This window comes from Brassica napus, chromosome A2 (assembly GCF_020379485.1).
Source record: "Brassica napus cultivar Da-Ae chromosome A2, Da-Ae, whole genome shotgun sequence".
In the NCBI taxonomy this organism is placed as follows: domain Eukaryota; kingdom Viridiplantae; phylum Streptophyta; class Magnoliopsida; order Brassicales; family Brassicaceae; genus Brassica; species Brassica napus.
In genome coordinates this window covers 28841499-28866689 of record NC_063435.1, presented here as the reverse complement: position 1 = coordinate 28866689, position 25191 = coordinate 28841499, and the positions used below count along the sequence as shown (strand labels likewise).

At 37.6% G+C, this 25191-nt stretch overlaps 6 protein-coding genes across 9 annotated transcripts; 5 read left to right on the top strand and 1 right to left on the bottom strand.

The window, feature by feature from the left end:
• Positions 1 to 242: 242 nt before the first annotated feature.
• LOC106425854 (peroxidase 69-like) lies at positions 243 to 2065 on the top strand. Its single transcript, XM_013866579.3, has 3 exons — positions 243 to 757; positions 852 to 1011; positions 1457 to 2065. The coding sequence occupies exons 1-3, from the start codon at positions 332 to 334 to the stop codon at positions 1870 to 1872; spliced, it is 1002 nt and encodes a 333-aa protein (XP_013722033.2). The 5' UTR covers positions 243 to 331; the 3' UTR covers positions 1873 to 2065.
• A 3395-nt stretch (positions 2066 to 5460) lies between these two features.
• LOC125588787 (non-specific lipid transfer protein GPI-anchored 31-like) lies at positions 5461 to 6815 on the top strand. The gene is made up of 3 exons (XM_048760597.1): positions 5461 to 5950; positions 6127 to 6153; positions 6463 to 6815. The coding sequence occupies exons 1-3, from the start codon at positions 5596 to 5598 to the stop codon at positions 6618 to 6620; spliced, it is 540 nt and encodes a 179-aa protein (XP_048616554.1). The 5' UTR covers positions 5461 to 5595; the 3' UTR covers positions 6621 to 6815.
• Positions 6816 to 7236: 421 nt separating this feature from the next.
• Positions 7237 to 14429, top strand: LOC106382926 (phosphatidylinositol 4-kinase beta 1). 2 transcript variants are annotated; one of them, XM_048760579.1, is made up of 16 exons: positions 7237 to 9262; positions 9556 to 9747; positions 9853 to 9901; positions 10364 to 10496; positions 10672 to 11122; positions 11378 to 11458; positions 11537 to 11656; positions 12181 to 12250; positions 12398 to 12495; positions 12612 to 12716; positions 12864 to 12917; positions 13101 to 13244; positions 13371 to 13424; positions 13541 to 13615; positions 13735 to 13818; positions 13922 to 14429. In XM_048760579.1, the coding sequence occupies exons 1-16, from the start codon at positions 7697 to 7699 to the stop codon at positions 14021 to 14023; spliced, it is 3378 nt and encodes a 1125-aa protein (XP_048616536.1). In that variant the 5' UTR covers positions 7237 to 7696; the 3' UTR covers positions 14024 to 14429. The 2 variants fall into 2 exon arrangements, with proteins under 2 accessions (XP_048616536.1, XP_048616544.1); XM_048760587.1 differs by having other exon boundaries at positions 7239 to 9262; positions 10675 to 11122.
• Positions 14430 to 15390: 961 nt separating this feature from the next.
• Positions 15391 to 16312, top strand: LOC106382925 (photosystem I reaction center subunit N, chloroplastic). Its single transcript, XM_013823011.3, has 3 exons — positions 15391 to 15784; positions 15868 to 15993; positions 16090 to 16312. Exons 1-3 carry the CDS (start codon positions 15491 to 15493, stop codon positions 16177 to 16179), a joined length of 510 nt encoding a protein of 169 aa, XP_013678465.2. The 5' UTR covers positions 15391 to 15490; the 3' UTR covers positions 16180 to 16312.
• LOC106404997 (probable methyltransferase PMT26) lies at positions 16296 to 20309 on the bottom strand. 2 transcript variants are annotated; one of them, XM_013845626.3, is made up of 9 exons: positions 20148 to 20309; positions 18646 to 19569; positions 18380 to 18529; positions 18007 to 18277; positions 17751 to 17861; positions 17496 to 17670; positions 17122 to 17394; positions 16850 to 17044; positions 16296 to 16769 (listed from the first exon to the last, which is right to left on the bottom strand). In XM_013845626.3, exons 2-9 carry the CDS (start codon positions 19531 to 19533, stop codon positions 16538 to 16540), a joined length of 2295 nt encoding a protein of 764 aa, XP_013701080.2. In that variant the 5' UTR covers positions 19534 to 19569; positions 20148 to 20309; the 3' UTR covers positions 16296 to 16537. The 2 variants fall into 2 exon arrangements, with proteins under 2 accessions (XP_013701080.2, XP_048616551.1); XM_048760594.1 differs by having other exon boundaries at positions 18646 to 19565; positions 20148 to 20278.
• Positions 20310 to 22083: 1774 nt separating this feature from the next.
• LOC106382920 (protein trichome birefringence-like 14) lies at positions 22084 to 25082 on the top strand. 2 transcript variants are annotated; one of them, XM_048760559.1, is made up of 4 exons: positions 22084 to 22288; positions 22466 to 22728; positions 22830 to 23025; positions 24011 to 25082. In XM_048760559.1, exons 2-4 carry the CDS (start codon positions 22530 to 22532, stop codon positions 24879 to 24881), a joined length of 1266 nt encoding a protein of 421 aa, XP_048616516.1. In that variant the 5' UTR covers positions 22084 to 22288; positions 22466 to 22529; the 3' UTR covers positions 24882 to 25082. The 2 variants fall into 2 exon arrangements, with proteins under 2 accessions (XP_048616516.1, XP_048616512.1); XM_048760555.1 differs by having other exon boundaries at positions 22086 to 22288; positions 22463 to 22728.
• The last annotated feature ends 109 nt before the right edge of the window (positions 25083 to 25191 follow it).

Sequence of the window (25191 nt, the reverse complement as noted above, 5' to 3'; positions counted from 1 at the left end):
ATATCATCTGATTATAACGAAGATAGCTTCGCTCACAAGGATACAAGAGAACAATGAAAATATGTATTGTTCAATGGACCGACTCGTCTACATCATAATGCAACTAACTGTTATTTAATGATTAACTATATCAACTTATAATACTAATATAATTCCCATAAATTCCGGCGTCGTGTGCCGAACTTGCTCGTCAGAATTCTTATTCCCAAGACTTTCTGGCCTATATATACAACCCTTTAATCCGAAACTCAAAACACAGCACACAGAGCAAACAATAACAACTCTAACAAAGCTCAAACACTTTCTTGATTAGTATTATCAGAAACACAAAATGGGTCGTGGTTATAATCTACTATTCATTCTAGTAACGTTTTTAGTATTGGTTGCAGCAGTAGCTGCACAAGGAAACAGTGGCTCGAGCCGTCGTGTTGGTCAGAGACCGCGTGTCGGGTTCTATGGAAATGGATGCCGAAACGTTGAGTCCATTGTGGCATCGGTGGTTCGCAAACATGTCCAGTCTAACCCGGCTAATGCACCCGGGATTTTGCGTATGCATTTTCACGATTGCTTTGTCCGTGGCTGCGATGGTTCGGTTCTTCTCGCTGGTAACAACACGGAGAGAACCGCTGGTCCAAACCGTTCATTGAGAGGGTTTGAAGCTATTGAAGAGGCTAAGACTAGGCTTGAGGCTGAGTGTCCTGGAATGGTTTCTTGTGCTGATATCCTTACCCTTGCTGCTCGTGAGGCCGTTGTTTTGGTAACACATTTTTAAATTAGTTATTTTGGTTTAAATAGTTACACGCACGTATAAATATATAAATATCTAACGTATTGAAACTTGGGTGATGCAGACTGGTGGACAAGGCTGGCGAGTGCCATTGGGACGTCTAGACGGCCGAATTTCGCAAGCCTCGGACGTGATCTTACCCGGACCAAACGATGCCGTGGACAAGCAGAAGCGAGACTTTGCTGCTAAAACTCTCAACACGCTAGATCTCGTAACCCTTGTTGGTATGTTGTCATTACATTCAATTTTTAATGCAGTTCTGTTGCCAACAAACATGAATTGACACTGACAAAGCAAAAATACTTAGAGAAAAAACATGATTGAGACAAATGCATATATTTAAATTATGTGAATAAATAATTTTAAATCTCTTAGATCCATATTTATATAGTTTCAAAATTCATTAGTTTACGAATTTTTTTTTGATCTTATATAAAAGGTTTTCCTTATCGTAAAAGATATATTATACCGTGTAAGCTTTTAGAAAAATCTATACTCGTTCGATCGAACGAATGTACCAAGATATAAGTCACTTCATAATTAACAAGTTGATCTGAATCGTTATAAAACATTTGGTACGTATCAAATCGTAAATAAATTTCATGTTGATTTGGACGCATTCAAATTCCAACTAGCTCATGCTAATTTAACGAGTTTTGGTTTCACTAGGCGGGCACACAATAGGAACAGCTGGTTGCGGTTTGGTAAGAGGCAGATTCTTCAACTTCAACGGCACAGGACAACCCGACCCATCAATCGATCCAAGTTTTGTACCATTGGTTCAGGCTAGTTGCCCTCAAACCGGAGACGCATCAGCCCGAGTCGACTTAGACGAAGGTAGCGCTGGCAGCTTTGACACATCGTTCCTAAGTAAAGTGAGGTCAAGCCGCGTGGTTCTCCAATCCGATCTCGTCTTGTGGAATGACACCGAGACTCGAGCCATCATAGAACGCTTCTTAGGCTTACGCCGACCACCCTTGAGGTTCGGAACAGAGTTCGGGAACTCGATGGTCAAGATGAGTCTTATAGAAGTTAAGACAGGATCAGATGGGGAGATTCGTAGGGTTTGCTCTGCGATCAACTAAGAAAGTGAATTAAAGCACAACATGCACGTGTGGTTTGGTTTAATTTAATGATTTGGTTGCTTAATAATAATTAGTTTGATACAATAAGCTTGTGATTGGCATTTTGTGGTTGATGGTTACGTTATAATTATTCAAGTGTAAGATTTATATTATGTAACATGAATGAAATAAATAAAATTGTCATTTGTTTTTTTTTTTCACTCTATAACGTAAGGTGGTTTGCATGAACGAATTATCAAAGGAATGAACATTTTGATTACGTTAGATTAATGGAAACTAAGCTTAGCAATGATTATCAATTCATAATTAACTTTCAAAGTTAACAGCTTCCTTATATTGTAGTCTCTTTTAGACTTTTGGAACCCGAAAGTCCTAACTCCAAACAATCAAGCCTGTGATCGGTCATTATATATGATCAACGTACTAAACCATCATACAACAGTGTAAAACCACAACGATTCTACATTGCTTGTCTCTAATTCAACTACACATAAACCTACGTAAACCAAAAGAATCTCAGAACTAACAATTTGTTTATTATGGGGCAGTTTGGAAAGATGATGGAAGTTATGGGGTGGATTTGTTTTCTGTATTCTTTTCAACGGGCCACGAAGGGAGTTACAATTTAAGTGATCTTCGGACATACGGCCCAATCAAAATAATAATCATTATTTTCACATAATAACTTCATTGCACTTTAAATTTGATAGATACAAACAAAACATTCTTTAAGAAAATGAAACCATCCAAACATGGAAAAAGGTTCCGCCAAGACGTTATTAATGATACTATTGATAATGCTATAAACTTTTTATAACCAGAAAATCCCATAGCAAAACTTATATGAAGACTTTTTTTACAAAATTGTTTAGTTTATATGTAGATTTAAAAAGAGAGTGATCATGTTCGCACACGAAATCTGGAAAACATATGGATAAAAAATTTCAGCGATTTACTAATCTAAACATAACAACTGAAGGTAAAATTTGGTTAGTACTAAGACCATCTCCAATGTATTTTGCTATTTTTACCTCTAAAATATGGGAACTCTATAATATAGGTGAGATATACTCTAATTTATTCTCCTAAAATAGCAATCTCTAAAATATAGAGTAAAAAATAGAGGAATGCTATTTCTTCCTCTATAAATAGAGGAAAAAATAGAGATCTCTATTATAGAGGAAGAAATAAAAGTGGGTTGAAGCAATTTCACCTCTAAATGCTATTATAGAGGTGAAAATATTAATGGGTTGGAGATGCTCTAAGTGATATAAATGTACCTATTAATCAATGTCTACTATCTTTTCGATATTATGTAGGTTGTGAAAGAGCTGTAGTGAACTTATATTAGCTCAAAACATAATCACATAGGAAGAAACTTCAAAGAGACTCACTGAAGATGTAACTAATGTGTACCAAGTTTAGATACTAGTACTCAAAGGTTAACACAACTATATTTAAGAATAGCTTGACTTCATGGAAAAAAAGTGAAGGAACATTTGTTTTTTATTTCAACCGTTGATATTCTTCTTACAGATCCGCATAGTTTCGATACTGTAATCTTTACACGTCGACCAGATCACCAACAAGAATCTCTTACTTTGGGAAATAAGATCTGATGCTTTTAACATACAATGGAAAATCATCCTATACAAGTATGTGTACAGATGCATGTCTTGAGGTAAAGAGTAGAGTAACGCAATACATATGTCACATTTATTATCCTCCACCTTCCAAATTAAATTGCTTTTCTATTTAGGTGAATCGTGCAGATTAAGTAACGTATACCTCTATTTGTTATTTTTGGAGTGTCACTACAAGAAAACATCGGGATACTGAGGGAAAAAATCGTCGGTATGTCGTCGGAATAACGCTATTCCGAGGACATACCGACGAAAAAAGTCCTCGGAAATAACTCCTCAGAAATTCATAATTCCTCGGAATTCCGTCGGAATTTTCCGACGGAATTCCGAAGAAACAAAATTCCGAGGAAATTCCGAGGACACGAAGTTCGTCGAAATCCTCGGAAGTTTCGACGAAATACCGAGGGAATTCCGATGGTCCAATCCTCGGAAGTTCGTCGAAAATACCGAGGGAATTCCGATGGTCCAATCCTCGGAAGTTTCGACGAAATATTTCTCGGAATGTTTATCGGAAAATACCGAGGAACAAATGTTCCTCGGACTTTTCCGAAGAACTTTCTTCCCTCGGAATTTTCCGAGGGAATGGAGTTCCTCGGAAAATTCCGAGGAACTTATTCCCTCAGAAAAGTCCGAGGAACTTATAGTTCGTCGGAATTTGCCGAGGGGAGAAAGTTCCTCGGAATTTTCCGAGGAACTCCATTCCCTCGGAATTTTGAAATTTTTTTTTTTTTTTAGGGATTGTAAACAATTTAGTGAAAAATTATAGTGATGGCCGGTTCTAAAATTTTAGGGATTGTAAACAATTTAGTGAAAAATTATATACATTTTTTTTTATAAATTTGAATATTTACATATATATATATATATATCTATATATATATATATTTATATAACTTTTCTTAAATTTTGAGGATCATAAACCAGTGTTTGCAATAGCCTATCCATTAAGACCGCCCATGGGTTTAATTTGTCTTTAGAAGCTGGTTTGTGATTATCTCTATGAGTAAATCAACCTATTTTCCGGCCCTGAATTGAACTATAGGGGTTAAGGGAGGTGGAAAGTCATGAAAATCTCCACTAGTCCAGTGTCCAATACCCATTTGAGAACTTAATAAGTACATTTGTTTCACTAAGAGCATCTCCAAGGGAATTCTATTTTTTCCTCTATAATTTACACTAAAATAGAGTAACTCAATTATAGAGTTGAATTTGCTCCAATGATTCACTCTATAATAGAGTTACTCTATAATAGAGTGAAATATATAGTAATCTTATTTTTTTACTCCAAATATAGAGTGAAAAAACTAGAATACTCTATATTTCACTCTATTATAGAGTAACTCTATTATAGAGTAAACCATTTGAGCAAATCTAACTCTATAATAGAGTTACTCTATTTTAGAGTGAAATATAGAGAAAATTATAGTGTAGCATTGGAGATGATCTAAAATAACAGTAAATTGTCCATAATAAATGATTAAGTATAAATGACACAATAATTCACCATTACATGGAATCACGTAATATCCACCCGCAACCACATAAAAATTGAAAGTATCTAATCTCAACTGAATTCAGAGTTTTGAAAATAAAACCTTTCCTTCAATGAAGTTTGACATTTTCAACAAAGTATGAAGAAACACAAACTAATCAAAATTTTCTTCATAATGGTTAATTATTATTTTGCACTTTAAACTTCAATTATAAAATAGTGTACACACAGATGGAAATTTTGGCAAAAAGTATACTGGATTTGGGTTTAAAATTTTTAATTAATCCATTTATATTTTTGTAGTAAGAAAAAAAGCTAATCAAGTTTCTTGAAATATACCAAAAAATAAAGTGACATACAGTAGTAAGAAAACAAGAAAGGAAAGATGAAAGGCCAGATTCTCTTCGTATAGACCCCACGATCACGCATCCATATGAAAATGCATGACACATACACAAAACGTAATCGTTAATGTGCAACACCCAAAGCAACCGACCTACAAATACCCCCTTGCCCTTTCTTCTTCTTCTCCTCTTTACTCTTTAAAGTCTCCGCCACACACTTATCCATTAAAACTCCTCTCATACAATGGCCACTTCCTTCTGTACCTTGACACCTTTTCTTTTCATCCTCCTTCTCTCCATCTCCTCCGTTCTTGAAGCAGCTCATCACCACACGGCGGCTCCAGCTCCGGCTGTAGACTGTTCGATGCTCATACTCAACATGGCTGATTGTTTGTCCTTTGTTTCCGCTGGAGGCACGGAGGCTAAGCCGGCTAGTTCTTGTTGCAACGGGCTTAAGACGGTGCTTAAGACCGACGCAGAGTGTCTATGTGAGGGGTTTAAAAGTAGTGCTTCTCTAGGCGTTACTTTGAACATGACTAAAGCAGCAACACTCCCCGCTGCATGCAAGCTTCACGCTCCTTCTATGGCTGCTTGTGGATGTAAGATCTATTATTTTATTAATTTTTTTGTATTTTTTCATTTCTTAGATTCTTTTTGATTTTATAGATCTATGGTTGTATCCTTATTTTTTCATCATTTTTAGTTTATTTAAGAATATTTTTTTGTGAATTTGTACTGATACTGTTTTTTCATTTGTTTTTTATTTTGTTGGCAGTGTCCGCCGCTCCTACTATGGCTCCAGGTACTTTATATTTCTCCTTTGTTTGATTTTGATTATTTTTTACTCTTATTTTGTCTCATGCAATGTTGTTTTCTGTTATTAAATGCTAAATGAATTTTTATTTTATTTTATTAGTTGATCCTTTTGAGACCATCTGGGTTCTGTACTTCCGTTTATATTTTAGAACACCTACAGTCGCTAGCTTATACATGTGACCATGACATGACGAAGGATTGTGTGGATATATAAAAAATCTTTAATAGACTTTCATTTTTAGGTGTTTATGTGATTAAACAAAGTTTCTTAACCTGGAGTCATTATTTTGACCAGGTCTTGCTCCAGGAGGAGCTGCTGTAGCTGCTGGACCCAACTTAAGTTTTCTAGCTCCAAACCCATCTCCAGGGAACCACGGATCTTCCTTGCTTCCCTTCTCCTTCACCACCATACTCAGCACTATGTTCTTCGTATTGTTCTTGTCTCGTGTCTAGATAAAAGCCTTATTCACCAGCCCGATTTGGTTGTATGAAATGGCTTTGGGTTTAATTTGGGTTTTCATGACTTTAGTTTTGCGTGTTTTTCGAGTATTCTGTTTCAGACCATGTCGGGTTTATGTTCGTAGTTTTACTATTTAGTTATGTTTCACATTGGTCCTTTTTATCTAAGAGCATCTCTGATTACTCTTATATTGATGGTTACTTGTTAAATTTTTAGTTTTCCTAAAACAATTCCTTTGGTTAAATTTGCTTACATATTATAATTGGTTTGTAGCATTATGCACCATGTTCAAGTAATTCAATAAGCGTAAGTGGAAACATTAATCTTTCATTTTCTGGGCTGTAGAACTTTTTAATCTAACTGCAGTGATTAGTTTAATAATAGCTTATCAGATTCGAAATTCAAAAGCATGTAATGATTAATCAACTGTCCGTAATCACACGATTATTTCCCACGTAAATTTTCAACTCTGCTCCCGCGAACTTTCCAGCGCACGTTAGTTCCCTTCCTTCACCAAGACAAAAAAAAAATAATAAATAATTAAAAAATAATTAAACAACGAGAAGAAGTTAAAAAATAATTTAAAAGTATTGCAAACAATAATTACTCTCTCTCTCTCTCTCTCTCTCTCTCTCCCATCAACAGACGACGACGACGACGACGACAATAACCGCTTCCGGCAGAGTCAACGGCGATCGCTTCTCGCCGTTTCAGCTACTTCTTTCGAATTGATCTCTCTCCAAGCTGACAATCTCGGAGACGACGAAGACCAGATCATCGTTCAAATCAGCTGATCGTTACGTTCCTTCTCCGTGAGATCAGTTCAGTCTCCGGTTAAAACTCCCGATCGCCTCCGGTTTACGCCGATTCGATCGAGTAAGATTCGAGTAATCTCTATTCCATCCGGTTTATCTCGGTTAGGTTAGCCTAAGCGCTTCGATTGAGCTTTGAGTTGGTTACAGAGAAGCGATTAGGTTTTTAGGAGTGAAGGTTTACTGAGAATCATCCTAGGGTTTAGAGACTCGATTCGTTTAGATCCGTCTCGGATGATTACGCGAAGCTGATCAGAATGACGATGGGACGGTTTCTATCACTCGTTCGAGGCGACTCATCCGAGTCGCCTCGTGAGATTACCTCACCGAGTAACCTCATCTCCGAGTCCGCTGGCTCCAATGGTTGGCTTATTAGGTTCTTCGATTCAGCTTTCTTCTGTGAGTGGATCGCTGTTAGTTACCTCTACAAGCATCCTCACGCTGGTGTTAGAGACTACTTATGCAATAGGATGTATACGCTTCCTTTATCAGGTATCGAGAGTTATCTCTTCCAGATTTGTTATATGATGGTGCACAAGCCGAGCCCCTCGCTTGATAAGTTTGTGATTGATATCTGTGCTAAGTCGTTGAAGATTGCGTTGAAAGTGCATTGGTTTTTGTTGGCTGAGTTGGAGGATTCGGAGGATAGTGAAGGGATTGGTAGGATTCAAGAGAAGTGTCAGATTGCTGCTACTATTATGGGTGAGTGGTCTCCTCTTATGCGTGTGCAGAGTGAGGTTTCGACCCCTGGGAGTAAGAATCAGGTGTTGAGTAGGCTTTTGTCGTCGAAACAGAAGCTCTTCTCTTTGAAGTTGTCTCCTCCTATGCAGAAGTCTTTGTCGTTCTCGCCTTCGCCGGGGAGCAGCGTTCAGGATGATGGTAGTCAGTTACCTGCTGAGGACAGTAAGATTTTTAAGAAGCTTATCCCGAGTCCTAAAGTCAGAGATGCGTTGATGTTTAGAAAGTCAGGTGAGAGAGATGATGAAGAGAGTGAGAAGGAAGGGTTTTTCAAGAGGCTGAGGAGGGACAGCAAAGGTGAGGGGGATGAAGCAACGTCTAACTCGGAGGGTTTCTTTAAGCGTCTCATGAAAGATAATAAATCAGAAGATGAGGAGATAACGAACAGTTCCGAGGGGTTCTTCAAGAGGCTGTTAAGTAGTAAAGGAGAAAACGAGGAATTGACATCGAGTTCAGATGGGAATGGGATGTTTAAGAGGTTGTTACGAGATAATAAGGGTGATGAAGAGGATTTGAGTGCAAATTCGGAGAGTTTCTTCAAGAGGTTATTGCGAGAGAATAAAAAGGATGATGAAGAGTCAAATGCAAACTCAGAAGGGTTCTTCAAGAAACTATTCCGTGACAGCAAAACTGAGGAAGATAAAGTTCCTAAGGCAATTGATGATGAGGACAAAGATGGATTCTTTAAGAAACTTTTCAAGGATAAAGTTGATGACAAACGACATGCTGATGAAAAGAATGATACGGATGGAGCAGTGCTTGCTGATGATAAATCTGGTGAAGAAGATGAAAGGGAGGGGTTTTTCAAAAAGTTATTTAAGGAAAAGCCAGACGACAAGAAAGATATTGTCAAAGCCGATGACGGGAGTGAAAGCGAAGGTGACGAATCTCCAGAATTTTCTCTGTTCAAAAGATTATTCCGTACACATTCAGAAGACGCGAAACCTACTTCAGAAATTGAAAATACGAGCAATGGCATAGTTGAAAGCAGTCCTGGGACAGAGAACTTTTTCCGTAAATTGTTCAGAGATCGTGACCAGTCTGTTGAAGATTCTGAACTATTTGGATCAAAGAAGCACAAAGAGGTTTGCACTCATTTGACTTGTCCTTTGTGTTTCTATCTTATTGCAAATACTGGGTTTAGCTGCACTGCTTGATATTCGAGTTTCTTTCGATCCATATCTTTAGATTCCTTTGCCAAGATTTTTGTAGGATATAATCATAAATATCTGCTTCTTGTGAAATTTGCTTGACGCAAATGTTGGCTGAAACAGGGTGGTTGTCGACTGCAATTATTACTTATCTATACTGGACACTCTTTACTGTTATGTGTTCTTGATTCTGCGCATACCAATCTTTCTTATTATAACCATTGCAGAAGCGGCCAGGTTCACCTAAGCAGCAGGATGATACTACAGCTGGTAAGCCCCCACTACCAAAAAATACCGCTTCACAGTTCAGGAAAGGGGCTTACCATGAGTCATTAGAATTTGTACAAGCGTTATGTGAAACATCGTATGGTTTGGTAGATGTCTTTCCCATCGAAGATCGGAAAATTGCGCTTCGGGAGGTGATTATTACACTTGACTTTCCGTCTGGATGAATAATTTTAGACTGTTAAATTATAGCTTTGTAGCAACTGACCAGACTTCATGTTTCTTCTGTTTGGTTTTAGTCTCTCGCAGAGATCAATTTTCATTTATCTGAAGCTGAAACCACCGGAGGTATTTTCTGAAACTGGATCTTACGAGGAGATATTATTTAGAGGTTTACTTTATTTGTGTAGCTCATATCTACTTAGCCGGAATGCTTTATCTCAGTCACGTATGATTTTCTCTGAGAGAGTATGTGAAAAATTTACCCCGTTCTAATGTTACTGAGATCTAAATCATGTATCTTGTCTTACAAAAAGTAGTATATCCTTTTTATCATGTTTCTGCTGCTTATATAAGTCCAATGTCTGGTAGATGTTGGTCCTTGTTTTGGCTGATTAGATTTCCAGAACATATTGCAATCTTTCCACTCTTGTTTGGAGATTTTTCTCCCACTCTTGATTTCTCATTTACGATCTTATGATTTCAGCTTTTAGAAGCAGTTTAGATTCCTTTTTTTCCATCTACGTTAATGCTGTTGTGTAACTGTTTTTTTTACCAGATACTAATTTTTTTTCCTCAATAACCTTCCAGGAATTTGTTTTCCAATGGGAAGAGGAGTTTATCGTGTCGTTCATATTCCTGAAGATGAATCCACTCTTTTGAATTCTAGGGAAAAGGCGCCGTACATGATCTCCGTAGAAGTTTTGAAAGCGGCAACACCCAGGTAAATTTGAGAAATTTAAAATTTCTCAAAAGTAATACTTATCCACTGCTTCTTAAGAGTAATACTTATCTAGTACCTCTACTGGGAAGTTATTCTTTTTATGTCCTGTTTGTCTTACCGAGTGTAAAAATTTATATGATAGCCATCTCTCATTGTTCTTTTTTGTTTTCTGAAGCAGTGCTAAAGATACATCGATCTCCCAGAAGCTTTCTAGAGGGGGCATACCATTGGCCAACGGGGACGCATTTTTTCAAAAGCAACCTGCATGGGCTTATCCACTATGGACTACTCAGGAGGCTTATCGCAACAGTGCTGACCGAATGTCGCTATCCACTGCCCAAGCAATTGACCAGGCAATGACTCCTAAGCCCGACGTGAAGGTGAAACTTGTCAGTGTAAGCTTCTCAGTGGAGAGTTGTACTGCATCTCTTGAATCACTGAGTGATCCATTTGATGATGTCCTGGCTGAGGCCCCAAAAACTGGGCTAAACTCTGATCTTGAGTGGGTAAGGGTGGTCGTGACGGCTGACCCAGGACTTCGAATGGAAAGCATTCCTGATCCAGCAGTCCCACGTAAAAAGGAACATCGCCGTGTTCCAAGTACTGTTGCCATGGAGGAAGTAAGGGTGAGTATTTCTGGATCGATAACTTGTAGAAGGCAATTGCTTGTATGCTTTTGCCATTTGAATTCTATATGATACATGATGTACTTTTTCTAGTGGTGGAATTAACTATGATACTCAATTGAGTCGTTATTTTAGTGCATGTACTTGTTCTCGTCTTGTGCACTTCAGTTACTTACAGTTTGAAATTGTTGCATGTGTTCTATTTGTTATTCTTCCTCTACCCGTCATTAATCCTCAGTTTAATAATTTATGCAGGCTGCTGCAGCAAAGGGTGAGGCACCTCCAGGCCTTCCTCTCAAAGGGGCTGGTCAGGATTCTTCAGATGCACAACCAAGGGTAAATGCATGTTTAACAGATCTTCCTTTTCTTGTTCTGAATTTTGAACCGTCTATCTATTTTTTGTGATGTTCACAGGCCAATGGTGGAATGCTAAAGGAGGGTGATGCCTTATCTGGTGAACTTTGGGATGGAAAGCGAGAGAGAATTCGTAAAGCTTCAATATATGGAAATTTACCTGGTTGGGACCTGCGTTCTGTAAGTGCTGCATAAAACCATACCCTTTTATCTTTAGTATTAGTACATGGGGTTCCCTATCAAGTATATTCCTCTAAATTAAGTTCGTTGATGATGACTAGAATAGGTATTTGTGTCAACTAACGTGATATAGCAACCGAAGTTTTCTGTTATTGGGGTTGATACTGTTGATCTTCCATATGTAGAGGAGCATAACTCGTGATTCCAGATTTTTAAAAGGATATTAAGTTCCTGACCATATCATTTTTCTCTTTTAAACCTGCAACAGTGTAGACATCAAAGTATTGACTGATGCATGAGTCTTCGACGACTCTTTGAGAGGCCCATGATAGGCTTCTGCTTTCGATTCTCTGTAAAGCTGCATTTGATGTTATTTTTATTTGCTAACATTGAAAAGCTGATGTCAAAGGATTTAGATACTTTCCTTGCGTAATCTTTACTTAATTGTGTCCTTGTGTGCTGACCATTTTGCCATACGATACTTCTTTCTACCTCTGTTTTTAAAAGGCTGTAGATCTTCGCAGATCATTGTGAAGAGCGGTGATGACTGTCGGCAGGAACATCTTGCTGTGCAACTCATTTCTCACTTCTATGGTGGGTGATACTTTCTTATATCTACTAGTGTCTGTTAATATCCTATTTCCTAGGGTATGGTTCCTCATTTTTGTTTTTATGTCTTCTTATTCCGTTAAAGACGATTACATTTCCACCTTATAGAGAATTGTCTTGTCCATGTGCTAGATATATTCCAGGAAGCAGGTCTACCCCTCTGGTTACGTCCTTATGAGGTCTTGGTTACTTCTTCGTATACTGCCCTTATAGAAACAATTCCAGACACGGTAATTTTGAAACCAGAGCCCTGTTTAGTTGCTACGTTGTATCCTGTCATCATTTTCTTTCATCATTTTCTTACAATGGAAGCGTATGTAATAAGTGCCATTTTCCATTCCTGCAGGCTTCTATTCATTCTATCAAAAGTAGATACCCCAACATCACTAGCCTACGTGATTTCTTTGCTGCGAAGTATAAAGAAAACTCTCCTAGCTTTAAGTTCGCCCAGGTAAATGTACTGTTGAGGTAGATCGTAATAGTTCAATTCAACCAGGATGTTGGTTATTTTGTTTCATATAATAATTGACCAATTCTTAGCTTCTTGTGCCGTATGCCATTTTATGTATATAACCTTCCGAGATGGCTTCTTTTGCAGAGGAATTTTGTTGAGAGTATGGCCGGATACTCTTTGGTCTGTTACCTTCTGCAGGTACATCTCTTAGCGGCCCCTTCTCTGAGTACAATGTTTATTCACCTATACGGGCATATTAGTGCGTTGTAAACAAAGGGATTTATAGGTTTTACATGTCCTGGTGCCGTTTTTATGTTTCATGAATAGCATGTTAAGGTGGTTTTAAAGGCTCATTTGCCCATGGTTTTCAATTGGTTGTAGGTAAAAGATCGTCATAATGGGAATCTTCTCTTGGATGAAGAGGGTCATATCATACACATTGATTTCGGGTTTATGCTTTCGAATTCTCCTGGTGGTGTAAACTTTGAGAGTGCTCCGTTTAAGTTAACTCGTGAACTTCTTGAGGTAAGAGATTCATTCTTTCTCTTAATAACAGATTGGTTTTCGTCCCTTCAAACTCCTTTGTGCTTAAATTTCATTGAATCCTTTAGTCCAAATTTATACCCAAAAAAACACTCTCGTCACAACTAGGTCATGGACTCTGATGCCGATGGGGTTCCAAGTGAGTTCTTTGACTATTTCAAGGTATCCACGTTGCTCTCTCCCTCTTGTCTCTTAATTCTATCTCTTAAGTCTCTTAACCTTTTCTGCGTATAGCTAATTATGTTGAAGAAGAGCATCTAATTGTCGATTGTTTTTAGGTGCTATGTATTCAAGGATTCCTTACATGTAGAAAGCACGCTGAGCGAATTATTCTCTTAGTTGAAATGTTACAGGTATCATCATAATCTCTTGCCTTCTTTATATGAACATGGAATCCTACATACTTATAATATGGTAACAAGCCTAGTTATTTTCCGTGTGAAATTACATATTCTGGTAACATCTTGATCAGGACTCGGGTTATCCTTGCTTCAAAGGTGGTCCAAGAACCATTCAAAATCTAAGAAAACGGTTCCATCTAAGCTTAACCGAAGAGGTAAAGCCTTTTGTTTTATGTCTGTTAAATTCAACTTCTCGCATGATCCACTGTTGGTAACGGTCTTTCTTTTCTTTTGATTTGGTTGGGGTCACGAAACCAGCAATGTGTCTCGTTGGTGCTATCTCTCATCAGCAGTAGCTTAGATGCATGGCGAACACGGCAGTATGATTACTACCAAAGGGTCTTAAATGGAATCTTGTGATGTTCCATCAGCGATTTTTACAGAGGTAACCAACATAATAAAGGGCTAACCCTTGGGTTCAAACGGCTAAAAACCATGCGTTTTGAGGAAACCCTTTTCTCATAGCTATACTAGCAAAGCAGAATCCTCCCAAAAGGCAGAAGAAAGAAAAAAGCCTTTAACCTGAAGAGAAGTAGATCAGTGTGAGTGGGTGAACAAACCAGTCGCACACTACAGTTTGTGTACAGAGAGATTTTACTTTTGCAGAGGTTTGATTGTTTTATCTTTTACTTTGCTTACTAGAGAGAAAAGAAAAAAGGGCAAATGCCTCAATTTTCTTACTCTTCCCAAAACAAAAACCCTTTTATAGAGATGACAACTGATGATGTGATATTATTGTATAAATCATGTATTATCTTTTGTTAAATTAGAATCTGAGCACCCAAAAGAAATTTGTGGAACATATAAGATACATTCCTTTGAAGTTGTGTATTTCCATGGATTCTTCCCTTTGAAATGATACTGTCATTATTATTAGTCTCTAATCAAAGGATACAAGAGTAAAGTCAACGATTACAAATGCCACAGTTACTTAACTCTGCGTTAGAATGGGTGTCTATATGTATCAAAGACAAAATACATGATATAAAGTCAAGGTAACAAAAGTTACTATTATTTCTGAAATATTTTTTTTCATTCGAGTTTTCACGGTAATATCGTTTATACCTTTAATAGATTAAATATATATATTAACTACAAAATAAAAATGGATTTAAACTATTTTGCCAAATAAATCATTAAAATTAATAATAATAAAATTATCCAAAATCTAAAAATATATTTTAAATTAAATAGATAATTCTTATATATACTGTGTTGTTTACAGAAAAATATCTTTTAATAAAAATGTTAAAATTTTAAAACAGAAAACACATTGATGGAAGCCACAGGGAGCAAGAACATCATAAAGCCAGTTTTTTTTTTTAATTTGCTTTCTATGCTCTGTACATTTTCTTGTTGTTCATTTCTTTTTATTCTATTAAGACAATCTTACAATGATGGAAGCTCTGTTTTTTAGAAGCACACATTGTTCTTTGTATGAAAGATAGACATGCCAAATGGAGTCAGTGGGCTAATCCTGATCAGGCTCATGATAACATGATATAACTGAGTTTGAAGCAGAGATTATGGATCTGAGGTGTAGAGACTAAAGAAAAGCTAACCACATAAACACTCAGAGAATATGAAAGACCTAAAACTTTCTTTAAGTAGTAAGAAAAGATTTGGACTTTTTGCCAATTAGGACATAAGTGAAAACTCACCTTATCCACCACTCTCCAACCACAATCCTTTATTACATTCACACGTCCACGTCATCATCATCCTCTTTCATCTCTAATACTAAATTCTAATCTCCTTTATCCTTCAGCCACCAATCAAAAACTCAAACGCTCTTGACTTTCTGAAGAAGCAACAGAGACAGATTTAATGGCGGCCATGAACTCGAGTGTTCTCACCTGCAGCTACGCAATCTCTGGTGCTAGCTCATCAGAGCTAAACCAAAAAGTGGGTTTGGTGAATTCATCGGTTGGGTTTGGCCAGAAGAAACAGACTGTTCCTGTGATCAAAGCAGCTCAACGAGTTGGTGGTGGTGATGATGTTAATGGAAGAAGATCCGCCATGATGTTCTTAGCTGCTACACTCTTCTCCACCGCTGCTGTCTCTGCTTCTGCTAATGCTAGCGTCTTCGATGAATACCTCGAGAAGAGCAAAGCCAACAAAGTAAAGTCTTGAAACGTTCTGAATCTTGAAATCTCTAAGAATGCAAATTAATGGTTTTATTTTTTGAAAATTATGGTTAATAAGAACTGAATGATAAGAAGAGATTGGCAACAAGTGGGGCAAACTTTGCGAGAGCATTCACCGTTCAGTTCGGAAGCTGCAAGTTCCCTGAGAATTTCACAGGATGTCAAGATCTTGCCAAGCAAAAGGTTATTCTTAAAACTCAACCTTTTCGTTCTTTGAGAGATAGACGATTCAATAGATTATGATGTTCTTCTTCATGTTTTTTTTTTTAATATATGCAGAAGGTACTATTTATCTCAGAAGATTTGGCGTTGGAATGCGAAGGCAAAGACAAGTTCAAGTGTGGTTCCAATGTTTTCTGGAAATGGTGATCATGTTTGTATCCATTCTTATGTAAACCCAACAATGTATCTATCTATCTATCTAGCTGTTCATCAAAGTTCTCATATCCATTTGAATCTACCGTGTTAAACACTAATAAGAGCCATTAGGAATTACATCTCACATTATTCTAACTTTACCATAGAACAACCTCAAGAACGTTACGAAGAAAAAAATTTGAATAGTACAAACACATAACTAAACTCATACTCGACCCTTAAAAAATAAAAGGAATTTCCTAAAGATTGAAAAAGAAATGATGATGATGATGATCATAACAAGGAGTTAAGACAAGAGCGTGTGTTTACGTACAAAAAGAGACCGACTCGAACTAAGTTTTTTTTAATCTCAAGTGGCGATAGCGTAAGTGAGAGTCTCTACCTCTTCGGGTCGCCAAATTGACTTTTGAACAGAAAGCAAACCTTCTTTTTCCTTCGAGTAAGTCATACGCACTTCCCATTTCATCGCTTTCACTATCGCTTCCACCTCTTGTATCGTCTCCGCGTCGTCCCTCACTATCAGCTTCCCTTCCGGTCTCAGTACCCTATCCACCTCCGCAACAACCGCCGTCAGATTGCACCTGAAAAACAGAGTTTGTATTAGTTATTTATCATGTTTCTGTTGGAAACAGAGAAACTCTTTCAGAGACAACAGACATACCTTTGTTTGAGTTTGGAGAAAAGATGATCGGCGTGAAGAAGATCATATGATCTCGGGTAAGTACTGAAAGATTCACACCAATCGTGGTAGATACCAAACAGTCCTCGCTCATAGATTATTGCTAACGTGTCTGGTGAATCTATTGGAACCACGTTCATCACCCACACTTTCATTTCTCTTAGAGCCGCTGCAAATCTGCAAAATGAACACAAACACACAAACATTAAGTAGGTATCCTTTAGAACCTCTGTGTTTTTTTTTTTTTTAATTACCCTCCATAAACGGCTTTCATGTCCATGACATTTCTAACAGTTCCCCAGTTGATTCCTAAGCCTTTAAGGTATGATTTGGTCACTACTCGTTTCCAGTGCTCATAATCAGCGCTGAAATCCTCTGGTGCCGCTTTTCCATAAACTCCGGTCTGCGAACTCGATAGCCAGTACGGTGGTTTATCTAATCTCGCTGGCCATTGCTCCGGCCACTGAGATCCACGCTGCGTTTTGTCTTCTGGTGCTGTGTGCATGCATGCTTGAAGTGGGACTTTCCTGTTAAAATCCACATCCAGAAACATGTATATGATAAAAATGTAAACTGTCTGATTTTTAGAGCACAATTCCAAAACAATTATAAAGAAAAAAGATCATACCAAGATGCATTTGGGTCATCAGATTCGGCACAAATTGGAGGATTTTGTTCTGATCTGCTTGTGTAGCATTCATTTGAAGTAGGCTTTTTGTAAGTAGCTACACCGATTCCGTTGATCTTGTCCTTGTTAATAGATATGAGTTCCCAACACATTTTCTTAGTGAGTTCACTCATAGCTGCCAAATTCGCCAACATGAGGTGTGAGAAAAAGGATGTTCCAGAGCAATTATATATGGAGGATAACGCTTTGTACTACCTTTCCAGATTCCAACATCTTCTGTCTTCTTCTGATAAACAGGAGTAGCAGACCACACAAAGAAGCCTCCGGGTCTCAATACACGGTTTAGCTCCAGAAGGAGTTTTCCACCTATCCATGTATAGTGCACACAAACATCAGAAAGCTAACAAAGATTTTGACCAATCAACAGAAATAGATAGATGGTAAGGATCCAGGAGGAGTTTTCTATCCAAAGACTACATCTATGAGACTATGTCGGTTATATGCAACTTACCTTCTATGTGCCATGGCACTCTACAGCGAGCACAGTGAACAATGTCGAAAACTCTGCCAGGGAAAGGTAGCCTCGTAGTGCCCATCACTGCAGAAATAGCAGGAATGCCTCTCTCAAGAGCAAACTGCACTTGAGCTTCATGTTCGTCTTTAGGTGCAAGGGACATTGTGATCACGTCTCTGTCGAAGAGGAAACCTCCAAAGCTTGCAACACCACACCCAACATCCAAGACCACACGCGAGCGTTTACCCCAAGCGATATCAGAGACAGACTGTAAAGCATATTTTTCATCAGCACAAATATTACTTTTAAAGTGATCAAAGTACAAACCAGTTCAAACTTTCTAACAAAAGAACTACATCTGACTACCAACCTCCTGTATGAAATCGATGTAATGAAGAGCACCATGCTTGAATTGGGTTCCTCCTCCGGGAAATGTTAGATACTCACCGGTCACTTTAACCCAATTTTGATGCCCTTTATACTCAGCAAGCTTGGTATGAGGGACGTTGGTGTACCAGATCTGCATAAACGAAAATAGTATTAGATTTTTAACACACACACACACACATATATATATATATATATATATATATATATATATATATATATATGATAGAGGGGTGAAAGTCAGCAGACCTTTTCTCGACTTTTCGGCCACTCAATTGGTCGCTTATATCCTTCAGGCAAAGGAACGAGACAGGTGGGTGGGCTGTCTGGGCAATGCCTCTCACGATGCTCATAATGTTTAGTACTCTTAAGACTCCTAATGGCTTGCACATTATCAAGACAGGGGATGTAATCCGGCCCGGCGGTTGTATTGCAGACCTTCCATTTGAAATCAATTTGATCACCAGAACTCTTCTGAGCTTCTTTCTCCTTTTTGGATTCTGTGGCCTGAGTTGAAAACGAACCGTTTTGCGCAATAGTTTCATTCACTAGCTCTAACTGTGCCCCACCTGAGGTCTCGTTTTTAGGTTGACTCTCTTGCTCCACATTTGTCTTGGAGTTTTCTTTCTCAGGCTTTGTTTCAGCACCTTCATTGCCTGTCTCATCGTCACTGGACTTTTTCTCAATTCCATCAGCCTCGAACTTCTTTTGGTTCTCACCATCCTCACCGGACTCATTATCCTCCGTCTCCGGCTTAGTTTGCTTTTCATTAGAGTCAGGATTCTCTTCTTCCGGGTTGTCTTTCAAACCTTCAGTCTCACTTTTCGTCTCACCAGATGAAGTAGACTCTTCTTTAGTCTTCTCTTCCTTGCTTGAGCTCTCATCACCATCTCCTTTTTTCTCCTCCTTGGGTGTTTCACCAGCTGCGTCTTCAGGAGGGGTCATCTGGTTCTTGATCCCATCTTTGTTGTCAAGAGGAACCACGTCAACACTCTGATCTGGTCCAAGAGAGGATGACGTCATCATCCAAATCCCGACTAAGCATAGCGCCACGAACACAACTATAGTCACCGTTGAGCAATAGCTCGACGCCGGCCTCCTGGTGTTGTCTATCCTAGTGTACCTTGGCTGTGCCATGACACTCCTAATCCAACAAAACGTTTTCACACCTACCTACACAGATAGAGAATCAATGAAAACAGATGTTAGGCAAGCATTAACGAGGCCTTGCGCATGGTTGTTTAATTGAATTCTGAAGATGCAACAAAAGGCTATGTCACCAGATCTGCTTAAACCCCTAGCGATTACAGTTCAAACCAGATACAGAACGAACAACGAGCTATATCGAGTGGCTAGAATCTCGAGAAAATACAATCAAATGAACAAACGGCGCCACTAATGAAACTCTAAAATCATATTGGCGAGGCCTTGTTCATGTTTGCTTAGTTAAATTCTCAATGTAACTAGACGAAGGTAATGTCACCAGATCTGCTTAAACCCTAGCGATTACAGTGTAAACCAGACGAACAACGAGATTATCGAGTGGCTAGTGGAGACATCCACATGATATAATCAACAAACGAAGTCATCTATGAGCTTAATAACGATGAGAAAATAGCAGATCGGAAGCAGATCTAGGTAGAGGAACTAGTTTTGAACATCGTCGCGATCATCACTAAGCTACGTAAGGTTTAAAAGCAACAATCGCCATAGCGAGAAGAGATAGAGAGGAATGTGCGTGAGGCGTATACCTGATACAGGCGATGAGCAAATACGAGAAGGCGAGAGGAAGGGAGAATCGAAATCGCGAGAGTTGCAGCTACGGAGCCATTTTCTTTCTCAGTCGTCACTTTCTCGAGAAAATTCGAATGGCACGGGATAAGAGAGGTCTGCGATTGCGAGATAAATGTATATATATATATATATGTGTGATAGAATCATAGATATTGATTTAATTTAATTTACACTTTTTAAATGAACATAAGTTGGTATTTATTAGTATTAATTAATTTTAATTTTAATTTGGGGGTTAAAATCTTATTTTTTGATTTTTGATTTTTGATGATAATTCATCAACAAGCGGAGAGAAAGAGGGAACTACGGAGCTGGCGTGAATTTAGTGGTAGATTTTTTTTTTAAAAAAATTATTTCATTTTTATAAAATCTGTTTAAATTATTTATGGTTAGGTTAAGTCTAGTTTAGTCAATTACTTACGACCTTACTCCATGTTTTTGTTTATTAATTAGAATTACATATCATCATGATATGAAAGTTGTTGAGGGGTAGTTACTAATATAGCATGATTTTAGCTAAAAGAACAATCACACTTTTTAAACTTTACTCACTCATACATTTTAACTCTTTTTCCGTTCACATGTGAAAAATTTTGCTATTGGTTATTGCCCTTTTGTACTATAAGGGGTGTCAAAATAAGCTAGTTCGCTTAGTTCAGCTTAACTCATAGTGCTCGAATATTTCATGAACTATCTCAACTCAGATCATTTATTATATGAGCTTCAATATACAAATTCGAACTTAGATCATTTAGATAATGAATTAAATGAATTAACTCGCGATCAAACATAAAAAATTAAAACTATTTTTAAAAATAAAAAATAGAAATTTTTTTTATAATGTAATTTAAAATTTAAAAATCCAAAGCGTTAATATTTAAATACTGGATAAAACCAAGACCTAATAATATATTAAATCAAAACTAAATCAGTGATCCAAAAATATATTTTACATAAAAGTCTTGTGATGATGATTCATATTCAAATTTTTTATTTATTCAAATCGTAAAGATATATATTCCGCATGAAAATCTTAAGAATATTTAGTTTTATATTTTAGTTCTAAAGATATATGATACGATGATTTATATCAATATTCTTTTATATTTTAATATATATTTATTATTTTTTGGTTTTACATTTTAATTTTATAAGATAAAATATGATTAATATAAATTTTTTTTAAAATCAATTTTTTTATATATATACATATAAAGTATAAAACGACCAAGTTCATTAGTTAGCTCATGTTTATTAAAAATCGTTCATATAACTCGTGATCTAATTTAAGCTTGATCATTAAATTCATTTATTAAATGAACCTAAGAAATAGAGATCATGCTTATGAAAAATCAAGCGGAATTGAGCCAGCTCATGAGCTATAGCTCATTTTGAGTGTACTACTTACATGTGGCATATAGTTATATAGCCATAAAATCAATTAGATGAGATTATGAAGGTAATCATTCGAATCATAGATACTATAAAATTTGGAATGAAAAGTAGTAAATTAAGGAGGTGAAGGACCAATAAAGGACAATTGTGTGTTTTGTAAATTGTAAGACACAGTTGAGGCCCTATAATTTCCCCAAATAGCAGTGGCCCAGTATCTACGTCTTTGCTTGTTTTTATATGTTAAAAGCCCATGAAAGGCACGTGCGCTGTTGCTCTCATCTTCACTACTAAACCAAAAAAAGAGAGAGAGAATAAGGATATGTTTTGCTTATAAACGAAATAATTATATTTTTCACACTTACCGCATTTTAGGAAAGTGAACCATGAACCAATGTCGGTCGAAAATTAATTAAATTTGTAAAAAAAAAGACTTTAATTACGTCATTAAGAGAATTAAACGGTAGCTAACTGTGTTTTAACTTTTAACGAAGCAATTACTTTATTGCGCCGAAAAATCAAACAAAACGCATCAAAACGTTGAGTCACTGTGCTCGCTGCAATGGATAATTGTTTATTGACCACGAACATGTGAAAGGATCCAAATTCGATATTATAAATCGCTCTCTCCCTCTCTCCAGATCCAACAGAGGTTTCACACTGCTCCGATCATCATCATCATCAGTCGATTTATTCTTCTTCTCCGGTAACGATTCTATCCTCACCAGCTCGATTTGCGGAATAACTTTTCTTGTTTTCTCTGTTCTTTGATTCAATGCCTGACTAAGCTTTTTTTAATAAGTTGTTATGTTTTTTTTTTAATGAATGCCTGACTAATGTATTATAACACTCTGTGATCTTGATTCTTGAACTTTGACAGCAGAGCATAGGAGCTTTTCTTTGTTGCTAAAGAGTTTGATGTTATACCTCCTGGCACTTAATCTAAAATGTTTGGTGGGAAAAGTTGCATACTCAGAGGAGGAAGTGTATCACTTGCCTTGGTTATCCTCATCTTTTTGATGCTAACACTCCTGGTTTCTGAGGAAAACCCACTTCGTTCTTCTCTCTTTGATGTACAACTTCAGTTCTCAGCTTCTCCTCCTCCTCCTCCTCCTCCTCCTCCTCCTCCTTCTTCTTCTTTTTCAGGTACTTTCATTACTTTTCCCATCTTTTAGTATTCAGTTTTTGTTTTGTTTTGTGCATGTCTTGTAGTCTGGTTTTGTGATACGTTTTGGTTTCTTGTTCAGTTTGTAACTATGCAAAAGGAAAATGGGTTAAAGACAAGAAGCGACCGTTGTACTCTGGTTCTGAATGTAAGCAGTGGTTATCATCCATGTGGGCCTGTAGAGTAATGGGCAGACCTGACTTCTCATTTGAAGGTTACCGGTGGCAACCGCAAGGTTGCAACATGCCACAGTTTGACAGGTTCACCTTCTTGACAAGGTATGTACCCAATTTTTCTTGAAACCATCACTGATCCACTTTGCCTTCTTACTTAATGGTTACTGTGTGAATATGTTTTAGTCAGGGCGCATATATATATAGACCTCCAAATTTGTAAAAAAAATTATATAAATTTTTATTAAATTATCCGTAGCCTCTAGAATCTGAGGACCGGCGCAGCAAGTTCTTAAACCATCAGTGATCCACATGGCCTTCTTACTTAATGTGATGTATATAGATTGGGTTACTGTGTGAATATGTTTTAGTCAGGGCGTATATAAATATAGGCCTCCAAAGTTGTAAAAAAAATTATATAAATTTTTACTAAATTATCCATAGCCTCTAGAATCTCAGGACCGGCTCTGGCAGTAGAGCTGGGTTGCGGGTCAAACCCGCCCCGCTGACCCGCCAACCCGCGGATAAACTGATTTTTTTTACTCAAAAAATTTGACCCGCTTGACCCGCAAGAAAAAAATATGAAATCCGCACCCGCCCCGCTAAAACCCGCGGGTGATCCGCTAGACCCGCGGATAATATTAATAATATTTATTAATTTAAATATTTTTTATTAAAATAACAATAAAATTTAATATTTTAAATATTTTTTAAAATAACAATAAAATTTATATTTAAAATATTTTATTAAAATAATAAATATTAATCTATTATAATTAAAATTAAATTATTTTTTAAAAATTTTCTATTTAAAAATATATTTTTAAAAAAAATCTTTTCTTTTTTAGTTTTTGCGGGTTGGCGGGTACCCGCACTGAATTTTGGCTGACCCGCACCCGCCCCGCATAAAAATCACTCAACCCGCACCCGCACCCGCGAACCAAATTTTTCAAATCACTCGACCCGCACCCGCCCCGCAGCGGATCAAATGGGGCGGGGCCCGCGGATAATGATTCATATTCCCAGCACTATCTGGCAGCAAGTTCTTAAACGTCTCTCATATTGCTTACTGCAACTTTGTTTCTTTTAGAATGCAGAACAAGACGATAGCGTTTATAGGAGACTCATTGGGACGGCAACAGTTTCAGTCTCTGATGTGTATGGCCACTGGTGGTGAAGACAGCCCAGAGGTTCAAAACGTGGGATGGGAGTACGGTCTGGTCAAACCCAAAGGAGCTCTCCGTCCTGATGGTTGGGCGTATCGTTTCCCCACCACAAACACAACCATCTTGTATTATTGGTCAGCTAGTTTATCAGATTTGGTCCCCATGAAGAACACTGACTCACCTCGTCTCACCGCAATGCATCTGGACCGTCCACCAGCGTTTATGAGGAAGTACCTTCACCGTTTCGATGTGTTGGTTCTTAACACGGGCCACCACTGGAACAGAGGCAAGATCGAAGGCAATCACTGGGTGATGCACGTGAACGGAACACAGGTCCAAGGAGAGTTTCTTAAAGATATAAGTCACGCTAAGGTTTTTACAATACGCAGCGTTGCGAAGTGGCTAGACGCGCAGCTTCCGTTGCATCCGCGGTTGAGAGCTTTCTTTAGGACGATATCTCCGAGGCATTTTAGGAACGGAGATTGGAACACAGGTGGGAACTGTAACAATACTGTCCCTCTGTCTAGAGGAAGTGAAATCAATGGTGATGATGGGTCGGTTGATGCAACGGTGGAGAGTGCTGTGAATGGGACGAGGATCAAGATTCTTGACATAACTGCGCTTTCTGAGCTGAGAGATGAAGCTCATATCTCAGGGTCTAAACTCAAACCTAGAAAACCTAAAAAAGTGAAGAGTAACGTGACAGCCACGGCTCCAGTGGTTAATGATTGTTTGCATTGGTGCTTACCTGGGGTCCCAGATACTTGGAATGAACTTTTCATTGCTCAGATTTAAAAAAATACTCATACACCATTTATAGGTAGTTCAGTGGATTTGGCTCTGTTGATTCTTTGTTATAGAAAAGGTTTTGGTTTTGTTCTTTTACATTCTTTCTAGGAGAAAAACAAAAGGCTACAGTTGAGTTTGTTTGTCTTTTACTGACATTTCGACTGATATACATTTACAGATGACTGATTCATATGATTACACAGTTTATATTTATGTAATGGTTACAACTGGGTTGTACAAGAAACATCGAAATAAAAGTTTACGTGTGAGTCGGGTTTGGTGCAGAACGTCTTTCACGTAATGGCATAAAGTGAGG

Coding starts and splice junctions, on each gene's coding strand:
- LOC106425854 (XM_013866579.3), top strand. CDS start 332: ATGGGTCGTGGTTATAATCTACTATTCATTCTAGTAACGTTTTTAGTA. Junction 758..851: donor CTCGTGAGGCCGTTGTTTTG/GTAACACATTTT, acceptor TGGGTGATGCAG/ACTGGTGGACAAGGCTGGCG. Junction 1,012..1,456: donor AGATCTCGTAACCCTTGTTG/GTATGTTGTCAT, acceptor TGGTTTCACTAG/GCGGGCACACAATAGGAACA.
- LOC125588787 (XM_048760597.1), top strand. CDS start 5,596: ATGGCCACTTCCTTCTGTACCTTGACACCTTTTCTTTTCATCCTCCTT. Junction 5,951..6,126: donor TTCTATGGCTGCTTGTGGAT/GTAAGATCTATT, acceptor TTTTGTTGGCAG/TGTCCGCCGCTCCTACTATG. Junction 6,154..6,462: donor CGCTCCTACTATGGCTCCAG/GTACTTTATATT, acceptor TATTTTGACCAG/GTCTTGCTCCAGGAGGAGCT.
- LOC106382926 (XM_048760579.1), top strand. CDS start 7,697: ATGACGATGGGACGGTTTCTATCACTCGTTCGAGGCGACTCATCCGAG. Junction 9,902..10,363: donor TGAAGCTGAAACCACCGGAG/GTATTTTCTGAA, acceptor ATAACCTTCCAG/GAATTTGTTTTCCAATGGGA. Junction 11,657..12,180: donor CTGGTTGGGACCTGCGTTCT/GTAAGTGCTGCA, acceptor AGATCTTCGCAG/ATCATTGTGAAGAGCGGTGA.
- LOC106382925 (XM_013823011.3), top strand. CDS start 15,491: ATGGCGGCCATGAACTCGAGTGTTCTCACCTGCAGCTACGCAATCTCT. Junction 15,785..15,867: donor AGAAGAGCAAAGCCAACAAA/GTAAAGTCTTGA, acceptor TATGGTTAATAA/GAACTGAATGATAAGAAGAG. Junction 15,994..16,089: donor AAGATCTTGCCAAGCAAAAG/GTTATTCTTAAA, acceptor TAATATATGCAG/AAGGTACTATTTATCTCAGA.
- LOC106404997 (XM_013845626.3), bottom strand. CDS start 19,533: ATGGCACAGCCAAGGTACACTAGGATAGACAACACCAGGAGGCCGGCG. Junction 18,530..18,645: donor GGCCGAAAAGTCGAGAAAAG/GTCTGCTGACTT, acceptor TCGTTTATGCAG/ATCTGGTACACCAACGTCCC. Junction 16,770..16,849: donor TTCTCCAAACTCAAACAAAG/GTATGTCTGTTG, acceptor TCTGTTTTTCAG/GTGCAATCTGACGGCGGTTG.
- LOC106382920 (XM_048760559.1), top strand. CDS start 22,530: ATGTTTGGTGGGAAAAGTTGCATACTCAGAGGAGGAAGTGTATCACTT. Junction 22,729..22,829: donor TCCTTCTTCTTCTTTTTCAG/GTACTTTCATTA, acceptor TTTCTTGTTCAG/TTTGTAACTATGCAAAAGGA. Junction 23,026..24,010: donor AGGTTCACCTTCTTGACAAG/GTATGTACCCAA, acceptor TGTTTCTTTTAG/AATGCAGAACAAGACGATAG.